Raw genomic sequence first — 14,932 nt, 5'->3', positions numbered from 1 at the left:
AGCCTCAACATGTTTACCCATGTTCTGCATTGACATAAAAGGCATAATTGCATCAGCTCAGCTCTGTTCGTAATGGTTGTTCAAATTCTGTAGTTCTGGCCATTTCATGTAAAGCTGGAAAAGAAGAACAACTGTAGTTCCATAAATAAAAACACATGGAAGGAGATGCTGCACCGGTGGGGAGAAAGTGATTCACAGTATATGGACAATTTGGCTAGTATTTTCCAGTCTGGTGAGGAGGGATTCCGGGGAGGGGGGGGCGGGGCAACAGATGCAACAACATGCCCATGAAAGACAAGACGGACAGACAACACTGGGTCCTCAGTCTTTTCGAGAGACGATCTTGGTTTCACTGGAGGCGAGGCAATGACAGAGCTCGTAACCCGACTCAGGACGCTGCTCCACAGGTGAAACTCCAACCTAAGAGGGAACACCATGCTCGCAACACAACATACCCCTTTCTCTGCGGATGCTAAAAGAGAGTGGTGCTGCCATGCCAGGAATCCCAAACACCCTGGTCCCTGCACATTTACTGCTGTTCCCATGCCAGGGGAAGAGAAATGAGTAGGAGAGGGAAGACAGACAGAACTGTAGCAAGAGACCAGGCATTCAATGATAAGTTCGACTATATTTAGACGCCACTCTGTCACCTTCAGTTTCCCCTCCACAAGAATCCCCTAGAGATGTATAAGAGCCTTGTTACCTGCTAACACTTGTGCACCTGCACACACAGTACATATATTCAGCAACTATTGGCCAGATGTTGGAGAAAGAGAATCCAACTGCTGATACTGTTTCCTCTTTAATCAAACATTAGGACCACCCAAGTAGCCTGCGATACACTTTACAACCTCACAGCCATATGGCATGAGAATCAAGTAGAGCAAGGTGCCAAGTGGCTATATTCTATAACACTCAAATACAATGACTCGATTCATGGGCCATCATAAAGAATGGCTTGTGTGCATTTAACAGCCATGGGAAGGAAAGGATAAAAGATATTCAAGGAGCCGCAGCATCAGCGCCGGGTGGGAGGCGCAGACAGTACTAATGGTTGGCTGACACAGCTATGAGATGACACTGTGACCGTGATTTTATTTGACGAGGGAAACTGGCACCGTCAGAGACACACATGAGATTACTGTTGGATTCAGGGGCAATGTGCTGAAAGGTGCCAACATATTCATCCTTTTGAGGAATATCACACGTCCATCCCACACATATACCTGACAAGGAGAAAGAGAATGGGAGCTGTGCTGTTTTCTGTAATACCGCCACACATGGATGATTTAATAGCTTAGGTTAACTGCAAAGCTTTATGGAGATGAATTTGGCCACACTTAAGTGCAATCATGCAACTGACACGCAACATTACTTTTTATTACTGATGTGTGTACAACAGAGCTGCAGCAAGTAGTCAATTAGTTGGTTCGCAGAAAATTATTCAGCGCCTATTTTGATAGTAATTTAACCATTGAAGTTACTGTATTTGTAAAGGAGAAATACCAAAAATGTAACAGTTGCAGCTTCTAAATAATGAGGATTAACCACTTTTCCTCCTCTAACACTGTAGTAAATTGGATATCCTTGGGTATTAGTCAGTTGTTCAGACAAAGCAAGACATCTGATGGATGGGTTAGGTTGGGGTTAGTGTTATGATTAACCCTATTTTCCACTTTTTTAAATGTTTCATAGACCCAACAAGCAAATAATCGTCACTGTTAATCAACGGTGAAAATAGTCATTAATTGCAGCCCTGGTGTAATTCTTAAATATAGATCAATTTTTATACCATCAAGCAGAGAGCAGAGCTTTGCTTTAAAAGGAATACAGGCAAAATTTGTGTCAGAATTATATTAAACACTGAGACACCATCCACACAGATTTACTGAGTCCCACCAGTGTTGTGCTTTAGACCATACCCCATTCACCATGCACTTACTCCCCCCCTACCACCCCCCCAGCTGTCAATATCACCTTCGTTGCATTCCAATGAAAACAATTTAGCAACTGGTCCAGAAATAAGATGCAATCATGGTTCCATCAGTCATCTAGCCAAACAGGAGGCAGAGTTGAGGTCACAGACTAGCAGCTAATCGATCCCGGATTCCTGACCTGTCAATCTGAGGCTACTTTACTCATATACAGTGTTGCTATTACTTCTGACTAGATAATAATCCATGTCTCTGGTTTGAGTGTTGGCCAGCCAGCAATTACATTTCATTTTAGCACTGCTGCAGCATTATTTTGATTGAGCTGCATGGACAATTGGGAGGTGTACATTTTCTGGTCAATTAAATGAATAAATACGTGAAGTCATGAATTTTATATTGTTCCACAGTGATGTATGGATGAAATGTGACACAAATTCCTTTTGCTTGTGGAGCCGCTGTTGGGTTACATCCCAGATACAAACACACACACACACCTCTGCACATTAGCTAAAAGGGACTCTCCAGCTCTTGACTCATGTGTGGCACAGGATTAATACTGTTTCTGGAACACTGGGCTCAGACTAGACCTCACACCACAGCCTCATTTTGCTTCAACATGCGCTGTCTTCTCTACACCCACTCAATCAAATTCCAAATGTTTTTCACAGTTCAGGATGGCTTTTTGCCTTCCAGGACCTAACAATTAAGTGACGCTCTTGACAGCTAGATCACAGCAGAGTGCAAGTTGTGCCGGACCAAGCTGCGTTTGCACTTAAACCACCATCACCACCCTGCCGACTGTGTTCAATGGTTAACCACAGTGCTACAAATGACTGCTGTGTGCCTGCTGAGGGAGAAGAGAGTTTTACACTAAATATAACCTGGCTTTGCTGCTGTGGAGACAAGCTGAGGTCTGGGACATGGCCAAAGTAATAGTGGTTTTCAATGCTTTGTCAGTCATTATTTTGCTGCCGTGGGGATATACATGGACTCAGCCATCACAACAGTAATTAGAGATCACACACAAACATCAGCAGCAGTGCCAGACCACTGGGGTAGTGGTTTTGTGGCTTCTACGTGTGGTTCAACAGTACTGCAATATTACAGTCAGGTCGAAGGTGTGCCAGTGCACTTGAGGTTTCCTTTAAATTACATCAGCAAACAGCAACCAGCAACCAGCAGGAAGTTATCAGTGATGATAACATCACATTGCGTTTACTTCATAGTGCACCAAAAGGGGCCTGGGTGCAAATTTGCCAAAGAAACCACATCATAGTTGATGATTCAAACAGTCAATATTGATTAAACTGCTCGGCTCTGGCCTCCAAAATGCATGCTGTCATAGTTAATCAGGTCAGCGATAAGGGCATAAGATAATTCTGAGCACTCATGTATACCTCTGGAGCAGAAAGAAGAAAGTGACCAGTGGAATGTATTGTGTGAACAGCAGTAATAACAGCTTAAACATTTACTAGTGACAAGGTGCTGTAAAGGGGCAAGCCCAGAGATGAAATGATAGCAAACTGTTGATTTATCTAAACAAATACTTCACTGTATGGATACACTCCTAAACTGCTTTTTACATTTGATATTTTCAGATTTAATCCTCATCTGTTGTTATTCCCTGACATTAAAAGCCAAACAAAACACACTTCAGAAACATAACTACTGCATAACAAAGGCTGGCACATACCAGAATTAACCCCATAAGGGAGTTTCTAACCTTCTACGCTGCCACCCACCCACACAAACACACTCAGCCACACACACACTCACACCCGATATAGACTAAAGACTTTCGCTGAGGAGTAAAAATAGGAGCCTGCTGTTAGCCGTTCACAGGAGGGCGTGCAGATGAGAAATATTTGGAATAACGATGAGCCAGAGCGGCTTCGTTTTACTGCCACCTGTACTGCCAGTGGTGAGTGCAGTGTGTGTATTGTGGCAAAGTTGACCCACATTCTGGTCTCGTCCTGGTGGATTTGGCCTTGTGTGTACTCTGGGAGGTGGGGGTGTGCTGTAATCCTTATGATGTTATGGCATTTAAAGGACTTTTCCTTTGTACTCTCTGAACATAATTCCATGGCTGTAGTTGCCAGAGCAGCCATTTCAAATTTCAGTAACACCAGCTGAGAGAAGGTGTGAGCTGCACTGTTAGTTCTCACACGCTTCTTGTGGCACAAGCCGTGGCTCCACCCACAGCTGCAGATGACGTCTGAGTGGCTTTTCAAAGTGAATATTTACAAGCACAGAGATTCTTGACCTCGTGCCTCTGTCCATTCTGGACGAGTGTTTACCTGTTGTCTGTTTATCTATGCTGACTGAGAAATGCTCTTGTTTATAAGGATCTCTAGGATATCACTGATAGCTCTTAGTCACCACTTTCTCTAGCTCTTAGCCACACATAAACAACTGCATAAAAATCACAGACAGTGACTTGCTTGGATTTTGCATTAACTATAGCAAAATGATGCTTTGTGATTGATTTAAGTGAATGAAGTCGTGGCAGCTTAGATGAGGCTCATGTGTGGTGTAAGGCCTGAAATAGCGGAGCCATAAGCATGGATTTAGATTTGGATCTACTTAATGCATGAACTCAAATATGTCACAGTGGGAATGTGGGCCAACAGAAGTAATGTTACACTCTTTACAAAACACAGCATGGCATAACTTTCCCTGGAGTGCTTTGTCCATTCAGAAAATGGGATGTTTTCTGCACCTCGTGATCTAAAAAACTGCACATATAAATCAGTTGACCACTTAATGGATTTACGGTACAAAAGCACTTGCATGACTTAGGAGTGTCACGGAGAGGCGACGCTCTCACACAATCCTTTCACATGTTAATTCAGTGATGGACAGCTTTACAAAATGGGCCGATTTGACCGTGCTACTTTCAAATAAGTCTTGAATGATGGCTTCACTACACTACAGCTGTACTTCCATAAATAAAAAACAGTGATAGTCACTGAATTACACACCTACAGGAGTCTGAGAATTTACAGTAATGAATAAATTTTAAAAGCTAACAAATCATGATTATTACAATAGCCTGGTTTTTATCTGAGTTAAGATAAAGCTAATTAATGTGAGTTTTTATCCACTACCGTTACGACGAATAACAGGAGTTTAGCACATTGAGATAAACAGCTGGTGATGCTAATTTTAGTGCCATTAAACCACTGCAGAAGAAAATGATATTAAAAAAAGCAAAGGTAAAATGTCAAATGATGGATCAAAATATGGCACTTGCTTGTGTCATGTAGTTATTTGTGGAGGGTTACAGTCTACTTATTGCTCCACACAGATCTGTTTTCTCCAGTGGAGGCTTCAGTAGATATTAAAGTCACACGGTCCATAAGTTTGTTCCAATTGTACGTTGTCACATTTAGCTTTTTTTGTTATTAATACACACTTACAGATACTTAATTACAAAATTATGTATTAAAAAAACACTTGAAAAACCTTAAAGAAAAACATGATTGATTCATTATTCTGTCCACTAACAGTGAACTACTGTATAATCAAATCTCTTGACTTCATTATTAGTGGACAGTATTCTTATGCCACATGCCAGCAGTCACAATAGAAGAGTGTGTGTTAAACTTGCACATTCTCAGCATTTCCTGGAAGAGCACTTGATATGATTTCTGTCTTGGCGACAGCAGTCCTTTCTCAAAACCTTAAAATATCAGCTGATTATCTACAGAAGATTTGCTTCACTCCCTCTCCTCGTTCGACAAAACACTCACTTTGCTCATCTGACACTGATTACACCTATTTACTGTCTAAACTCAGAGTCAGACTTCTTTCTTCTTGCTAACTCTGCCCTTTCTCCTCCGCTTACTAGCACAGAAGACGTGATAAGCCTGAACAAAGTCTACTTCCAAGGTTTATCCCCCAGACTTTACAAACTCTAATCTTAGTGAAATGTGTGTAAGAGGATACAGCTCATACTCTGTGTGCAGAGAGTGTGTTGCCTTCTTATTTTCAATATCACATAAGATGTTGTTCCTGTCATAAATGCTGTGCACACTACATGAAGCCAAAGCAAAGCAATTAGGTCCTATGATTTACTCTGCCTGCTTTAATAGGGAAGTGAGGGCCTCCCAAATGGAGGTCATGGTTCTTAACCTCGCTCCTCGGCTACTGAGTTAATCAGTTTGAAACATGTGTTTAGTTCAACGCTGAGCGAGATGTTCAGCTTTATAGCTGCAATTTGAGTTTTTCTTCACAGTGTGACACGATGCCATAATGATCAATAATTATAAAGCAGGAACTGATAATTAACACATTCTTTCCTTCAGTCTCACACTGAAAACCTGGATATTGTCCACACTTGTCGTGGTGTTGCGTTCCATTAAAGTTGCTGCTGAGAGGCTTACTGCCTTCCCCAAACAGCTCGAGCAAAAACTTAACACATCAAGATGCATCAGGGGAAGTGCCGCCAGCTTGCCAAGGTAAGGACTACATGGGCCTCTCAAAAAGCAATTAAGGGAGAGAGAGTCATAATATTGAATGGAGAGGGGGGTGCATTCCTTGGAGAGAGGCAGCAGCAGTAGACTGTGAAATTCATATTGACTGGAGAGGCAAACACACACAGGTAAGCAGGAGAGCCGAGCTTTTTCCACCATGCTTGTCAGCCGAAGAATAGTGCCTGTAGTCTGCTGCTTTCAAATATATTTCGGTTGAGTTCAGCCATCCAAAGATGCACCAATACAAAACCCTGTCTGCGTAAAACCTTTAGAAGAGGAAAAAAAAACACTCACAATTTACACAGTTCTCTAAAAACAACACAGCCTTTGTGTTAAGAATGGACTAAAAATGATATTTGGAAAATGAAAAAACTGCTGAGCGCTGTATGTGCGCTCACTGATGTGTTAAATCCTACTTGATTAAAGCAGGAAAACGCCTTCAACAATGAACTGTGCCAGTCCACTTAATTAAGTCAACTTGTACGAGGGAGCGCTGGGAAATGGAAAGCAAAGCAAACAGGGGCGCTGCTGCTGCCGCTGCCACTGCCGCTCGCTGCCTCGGCTTTTCTCTGGATGCTAATCAAAGGCTTGATCTCCGAGCAGGACAGGCCTCAGGGACGTCGCTCTGCTTGGCTGATCCTGGCAATTTGCTCTTGATAATACCCCCTCTCTCTCTCTCCCTCCCTCTCTCTCTCTCTCTCTCTCTCTCTCTGTGTTCTCTGTGTGCACCCCTCAGAACCCCGGCAACCCATCTCACCTAATCTGAAATGTACAAACACAGCCCCCTGAAGTACACGTCTGCCTCACCAGGGAATAATCACATAATGGCCATAGAGTTATTACATGGTCCTTATTATCCCATATCTTTGTGGAGCCAATTTAGGGATTCCATAATAAAGATGATTGAGGATAAAGACGCTGCATTTGATTAACTAAAACAATAATCATGTATATTGTTCCAAAATGCGTATGAACAAGACATACATCTCCAGCTCAGTCTCACTGTTTGTGTTTTTAATTGTTTGTACAATATAGGCCAGTGCAAGCATCTGGTGGTTATTACAATGCCTTGAGGTCTGAGGAGGGCGGTGGGGAGGGGGGCCAGCAAATGAGAACTACATGATTTGTTTGTGGTCTGCTCTGCGGTGTAACACGAGAGTCTGGTGATGCTGTAAGTTCTTCCTCTGTAAAAACCTTCAATAGTTATCAAAGCCACAATCGCTCCAATTATACACATGTCACATCATCAGTCATTCAACCAGCAAATGTACGGGAGAGTTTTTTTTTTTTTTTTTTTTAAGACAAGAGCACAGAATATGAAGAGTTGGAAATATGACAACACAAGTTGAGAAACCAGAAGTCAGAGGCAGGTGGGAATACATAGAAAGAAGGATGAGGTTCAGGCTTCCTACCTTTGAAGGAGATGAAGACACGAGGTGCGGCCAAGGGGTCGTTGCTCACTGGGTTCCCGAGGGTGAAGCTGGACAGCGCCAGGAGGGTGTGGACCGTCCACAGACCGTCCAGCTGCATGATGGTCGACCAACCTCCAGTAGCACACAAAGACGGACTTCTGTTTTTTTTTTTTTAAATCTCTGCAGGAACAAAAAGAAACTCATGAGAGGATGCTTTCTCAACTTAACACAGCTTTAAAAAAAAAAGAAAGAAAAAAGAATCAGCACAATATGTGTGTTTTTATTTATTCATTTATGAGACATGTCAGATGAATAGCTCCCAAGGGCCCCATCACCTTGAGTTTTGGTGACGCAGCACTGAAGGGTGGAGATTACACACACACACACACACACACACTCACACACACATATCTCTGGAAGCTTCACAAAAGTGATGAGTCCCGATGCGGAGGAGCCAAGGTTTTAGAGTTGTATGCACACTACCCATTTGGTAAAAATTAGGTTTGTTTTTCAGAGTGTGGCAAACTGATGGAAACATCACGCTGACTCCAGTGAGAGGAGCTTTTTTCTTCTGCACCCCTCCACACACCCAAAACACATTCCTACTTCGTGACACCACACTTGTGTGTGCTGCTCTGTAATTATGGCTTCACCTAATGCCAGGTCATACCACGTCCTCACGCTCACTACAGAAAGAATTACGATAGGTGTCATCGACCGTAAAATATTAACTTCTTGCTGAAAGTGGGTTAGAGGTGATGACAAATGCTAACGGGGACCATTTAACAAGTCTCCCAAACAATGCAGTGGTGACCATCAATTAAGACTTAGAGTTAATGAATAATAGACACCAGGGAGCAACCACAGTGATCCACCCAGACATCACTGATCATCAGAGACACTTGTCCAACAGGTCACCTCCTGCCCTTGGCCACTCTCCATCAAATCCACTCTTGGTCCACTTAATTATCTCTACCATGCTGCCACTTCCACAGACAGACCCTGTGCAGTCTGATGAAACTTTTTTCTTTTCTTTTTTTTTCACCACACTCTATTTCAAGACCTCAACGATTTGTAGAAAGATGCTGGGATCTTTCTACAAATCTTGCCATCTCCAATGTTTCTACTGCAAACACTGGGCATTTGGACCGGGTCTCCATCTCATACACACCTTTCCGAGATGTCGGCGGAGCCAAAGAGTTCTCAGACTGCTCGGCTGGAGTGGGTTTTATGAGCATAAGCAGCTGTTTAAACCCCGGCTGTTTACTGACAATTTGTTAACCATCCAGCTGTTTATTCTGAGACAGAGGCCAAGTCCTTCACACAAGCAGATGAAATCAAACAAGACACTGGGAAAGACTTACACTCACATTATACTATAAAGATAAACGTACCGACCCCCTCTTGAGTAATTTTGTGTCATAAAATTAATACATAGGTTCAAATTTATGGAAACACATAACCATCAGAGTATCTTACACTGATCCAAATAGCTTTATATCTTCAGGAAAAAAAGACGAGCATAATACAACCTCTTATGCTCTCAGCTTCTTTATTGCTTCTGTCTGCCAGTTATAAACTCACGTGTTGGACAAATATACTGCAAAAAGTAAAATAGTCAAAAAGAAAAACCAGAAACCACAAGTCGGTCACAGGGATCAGTGTGTTAAGTTGCAACATCACACTCCTCCTGAATCCTGCTGCTCTATTCAGTGGACAATAAAAGATCCACTATGATAATCTGTTACATTTCACAACAACTGAGACAAATAAAAAAAGCCTCTTTCTCTGGAATGAATGCTGACAATGAGGAAAATATAAAACTTTTATCAATGTATATATTTTTTAATCGCCCTGTTCTTCGTGGTGAAGAATACAAAATGCATGCAAAAAACTGTCAGTGTTGCTGAAACATAACATAGACGGAAATCTGTGTGTAACAGACTGGCAGCCTTGGCTACACATGGATAACAGAACTGTAAACAGTCTGGTGTGGTATTAGAGCGCACGGTAAACTGAACAGCAGTTAAGAAATAGCAATAATGATTCGAGTAAGAACTAAGGCTGTGTTCTGTCAGAAATATAATCTATGGTTTGACATTTCCTTTAAATATATATGAAAGGAAATAAAGCAGATACTGGGGCATGCTGCTAATGATAAAATAAAAAAGGGCGCAGATGCAGACAGGTAACCATTTGTTTCAGTAACAATAAAGCAGGTTAAAGATAGGAAATTTAAAAAATAAATAGAAAATGATGAGGGGGGAAAAAACAACAATTCAACCAGGCTTACCTTGTTGTTACAGATCTCCGAATGTAACTTCAGATCCAATCTTTTTAAGTCATTTAATAAAACAATTCCAACAGATCGATCACTTTCGCCTCCAAGTTGAAATCAATAACAAACAATAGAAAATCCCGGTGCTGCCTCTGGACAGTCCCTGTTCAGGAGAGCAGCCTGTCTACCTGCGCACACTGCGCGGTTATTGGCCCCGGAGTTGACAGTGTCTACAATAAGAAACTGAAAAGGGAGAAAATGTTTCTCCCTCTTAGTTCAATCTTGCGCGAGACCGCGAGGCGAGGAGATGTTGTAGTCGCGCGACCACGATCAACATCTCGTGGGAAAAAGCAGTTGGAAACAAAGTCCCTGTGGTGTAGAGAGGTCCAGGCATGCGGCGTGTGCTCCTCAGGAAAGTTAGGCGCTCCTGACTGTAGGGAGGCAGGGCGCTAGCAGGTGGATGCAGAGGCCTATTTGCCTTAAACACACCCACAGGGCGGGCAGCGCAGAGCCGAGCCGCCCATCAGCCAGCCGGGGTGGGGGGGGCGCATGATTTACTACCGTATTATACACAGTAGACACTGTATGCTGACAGGGAAACCAATGGTCACACAGTGAAGTTTTATTCCCATGATATTTAAAAATAATAATAATAATAAAAAAATCAATCATATGATTTTATTACACAAAGTTTCTGATAAGGTAACTAATACATTTATAAGCTGTATATTTATATTTCTTTATCGGTGGTTAATGATTGATTTTCTCTATAAGTGATGAGACATTACTAAGAATAAAATCTGGGGTGTTTTATGGTGCTTTTTGTCTGCTAGTGATGCTATTGTAGATGTTCGTGGGTTTCTCAGTGTCAGCCATAAGATCAAGCAATTATAAAAACATAAATGTTGAAATAGGGCCATAAAACATGGTAAGAAAAACGCAATCATTAGCAGATCATTTTTAGAGATCCATGATCAAATAATCTAAGCAGACAAAAAAATTTGCACAACCTGGCAACCCAAAAGTTGTTTCTTACTAATATCTTATAACTGATCTGCAAAGCATAAATGTTTAAATAACATGGTGATTAAAGAGAGTGGTGATTTAATTTCTAAAACTGTATGACATTTTGAAATCCTGTAATGTGTTGTTCATTATACATTGAGAAGATATGGACCAACATTAGAATTCATTTGGAGTTGTGTTTCTGGCTATAATGTTATCCACTGTTATCCAAAACATGGTTTGGGTTTGCCTAATTTATACTGCAAAAAAAGTGCAGGTGCAAGTTCCTTGCCTTGATATAGAAAAATATCAATTGTAAAGTGAAAATATTGATTAGAGCAGCTGTAATTGCTGAATAGCGAGGCTGTATATGGTGAAAAGATGATGATGACAGACATCGTAGCCTATGGGCTAGTAGCAGGTAGCATGTAGTAAGGCTGTTTTTATGTATACATTAATTATCAGTATATTAACAACTCATTCTTTAATGAAAACTGATTTTTTTAAAAAGGACACTGCTGTGTGAATGTATGCATGTATCAGTTCTGGGTCAGGTCTCCTATTCCTTCTACAGCTGCTATAGTATGGCAGAGTGTGTTTCACGAAGGAGGTGTTTGCTTGCTTTGGATCAGTCAACTGTATTTTCATCTTATATCGCTGTGACAACCAGCGAGCCACCATCTGCCACCCACACATGAGGTATGGAGGGAAAATGTTCGACAGGATCTGGCTTAAATGGTGCCTACATGTGTTCTTCTTCTCTCAATCAACAAGTGAGTGACTTGAGATATATATTTTCACATACACACTTTTACCTTCATTAGTCATACTTTTAACGAACGGTGAAATTACTTATATTAACGTTACCATTCACTGCGTAAAAGTTTCATCTCTACAAGTTTATTACAGCATTGCACTGATTTCATTCTATTGAATATTTGACCTGCCAAGTTAATTTTAGTGACTTAGAGCACAGACAATGTAATGATTGTTGGCTCCAACTTATCAGAAATTAAAAGTCTTATCTTGGTTATGTACCCATTGATTTGGAAAAGGGTGAGAAATGTAATTCATTTGATGGTACACGGAAAATGACGATTAAAATGCTTAATTTGCTCCTCTATTCAAACACTGATTGGATGCTTCAAAGTCACTGAGTTACCGCCTGTGAAGATTTTCTAAAGCTCATTGAGAAAATTAAACATTTCCCCATTTTTAATCATATTCCATTCAGTGTCCTTTCACACCTGCATTATCTGCCCCTCATTCAATCTGGAGCTTTAAATTGCATGCACTGGTTTCACGATTAAGCCCATCGGGGAGTTGGAGAGAGAGTTTATAAGGTGTTCAGCTGTCTGCTCAATGGGGTCAAAAGAAGCTGTCCCGCTCAACTTTTCTCCCATATGAAGCCATGACGTTGGCTCTGTAGCCTTCACGCTACAGTCTGACCCAGCATAAAGGGTCTTTTTTAAAGTGACTTGGGACTTGGCAGAGGTCAAATAGAAAAGGATCAGTCTGATGAGTCTAAGTGGACTTCTTCCTCTTCTGGACAACTTATCTATTCAGTAAAGACACGGCAGATTTTCTGAGAAACAGTGCCTTCAGCTTCTCCAAAGCCACATTGCTACACATTCCTCATTCGGTTCAGTTCTCTGAAAGGAGCAGGACAATCAGCTGTCATCCCTGACTGTATATAGTCCATGTGTGTGTATGCTTTTTTGCTTGATGGGAATCCAAGGTGAGTTGTGTACATTATCCAGGAGGACTTTGTGCTCCTAAGTGGGCCTGAACTGTAATATTTGTGATAAAAATCTTGGCAACGGATGACTCCAAGCTGCTGTTGACGTCTATCTAAGTGGTGTATGAAGTTGTTTTAATGTTCTGCAGAGGAACCTGCATTCCACCTGAGGTGTGAACAGTACTTTCTGTGGGGCTCTGCCTGCAGGGCATGAATGAATGCCAGGTGTTGTATCAGCATTTGTGATTCTTACGCAGTTCAAGTTCTGCAACACAATCCCAGTTTTCAATGTGTGGAGAGATGTGACACACTGCATGCTCTGTAAACACTGGTTTGTGGTTTTGTTTTGTGCTGAACCATGAAAGATCTCAGATTCTATCTGAGGAAAAATGTAGAGATGAGAATTCTCTGCTGCTCTAGTTTGCCCATTTCACAATTTCTGGGCCATCCCTCTTTCTCATCTCACTCACATGTGCCAGAACCAGTTTTGGGCAAGTCACTGGAAAGGTTTAATCAATTACTTACTATGTATTCATTGAAAAAGTAATTGCATTCTACTAATTACCACATTACTTGTTACTTCACTTGCATTACTCACCATAACTCAAAATCAGCACAGTAACTACAGATATCAGGTAAAATGGGGCAGAATTATTTCTCTCTGAATGTAATGGAGGACAAGTATAAAGTAGCATAAAATGGAAATACTCAAATAAAATGCCTCAGAACTGCATTTGTGCAGTACATGACACCATGGTTTAACAAGCAGCTAGCTCACACTTAGGTATTTATTATAAGCTAATGTTAGCTTAACCCCAGTGACTGACTGCATGTAGCTTCCAGAAAAGTCCTGTCTTCAACTTAAGGCTAACATACCAAATATACGGTGGCCAGCAGCTAAGAAGACACAACATGTAAATAATGATTTTTGTCTCACCTGGAAGCACATCTTTCTTCTTTTGTTTTCTGTTTGATTTAACAACCTCCCCACACTTCAACCCCTGCACCTGGCTAAAATAGCAGTTTGAATGCACAGAGAGGAATTCATTATAAAACCACCATCAAACTCCCATTAAGGCAGAAAACGAGTCGAGCTCCAAACTGTTGATGCAATGGTTAATTACTGGGGTTAGTAACTGTGACGTAACTACTGAATTTCTAATTTTATTCCTTGTTGCTTAAAGAAAGTAATCATATTTTAATGTGTGACTAAATAACACTTATTTGATCACAACCTGAGGTGCTGTTTCAGGGTCAGACTTTGGGCCACTTTAAAAATAGTGAATTTAAATCACAATGTGCTCTTTGTTTCATGTTGGCTTTGACTACCTCATTGCCAGGCAATTGAACATAATACAGATTCCTGAAAGTATTATGTCTGTAGCTAACACAATCTCTCTCACACACAAATACACCCACACATCTGAGCGCACGTACACATACACAATGTAATCAAACAAAGCTAAAACTGCCTACTGCCTTGGTGCACCAACAACCAGATTTAGTAATATTTCAAATTCAGCAGGCAGGTGCTCACCTTGTGCTGCGACCAGATAGGAGAAAAGCTTTGCTCCCAGCACTTTCTGTAGATGATGTCCTCAAAGTTATTAGCATTTAAATGAGAAAAGAAAAGCATCATATCTAGATCACGGGAAAATTCAACAGTAAAAAACTTGTTCAACAACTCAAAAGTGTTTAGAACTAACTTTTCTCATCTCCTGGAGTGAGTGACTGAATGTGAGTGAGTTATTGACTCAGTTAAACAAGCATATGAACAAATTAGGAAAGAGATGAGGGAAGAAGGGGATTTCAGGCTCTGTGATCACACTGAATGAAAGTATGTGACTCCTTAGGGCAGAGATTACAATTCAGTGTTTGGACCACCTTCCTTTTCCCCTACCTGTGGTTGGTGCCTTTGAGCAACAGTTTCCTCTGTTATTTTTGGCAGTATGTGGAGCCCCATACACTTCCCAAACTCTCCAGGCTCAACGATACTTTACTGCCAGTCTCGCCCCTGCTGCCCCAGGGAACCACAACCCACAGCGGCCAGAATGAAGGAAATGGCTTTGATTTCCTTCCACTTTTCACAC

The 14,932-nt window shown here is 41.4% G+C and overlaps 1 protein-coding gene across 1 annotated transcript in view; it reads right to left on the bottom strand.

The window, feature by feature from the left end:
* The window catches only part of sema3fb (sema domain, immunoglobulin domain (Ig), short basic domain, secreted, (semaphorin) 3Fb), a 59,426-nt gene extending 48,873 nt beyond the window's left edge, over window positions 1-10,553 (bottom strand). Inside the window, 2 exon segments of the mRNA XM_051074520.1 lie at window positions 7,822-8,001; window positions 10,115-10,553. Coding sequence (XP_050930477.1) covers window positions 7,822-7,939 — 118 coding nt within the window. The 5' untranslated portion in view covers window positions 7,940-8,001; window positions 10,115-10,553.
* Window positions 10,554-14,932: the final 4,379 nt, after the last annotated feature.

This window comes from Lates calcarifer, linkage group LG12, assembly GCF_001640805.2.
Source record: "Lates calcarifer isolate ASB-BC8 linkage group LG12, TLL_Latcal_v3, whole genome shotgun sequence".
NCBI lineage: Eukaryota > Metazoa > Chordata > Actinopteri > Centropomidae > Lates > Lates calcarifer.
The sequence above is the reverse complement of the archived record's forward strand: the minus strand, read 5'-3'. Positions and strand labels throughout refer to the sequence as shown.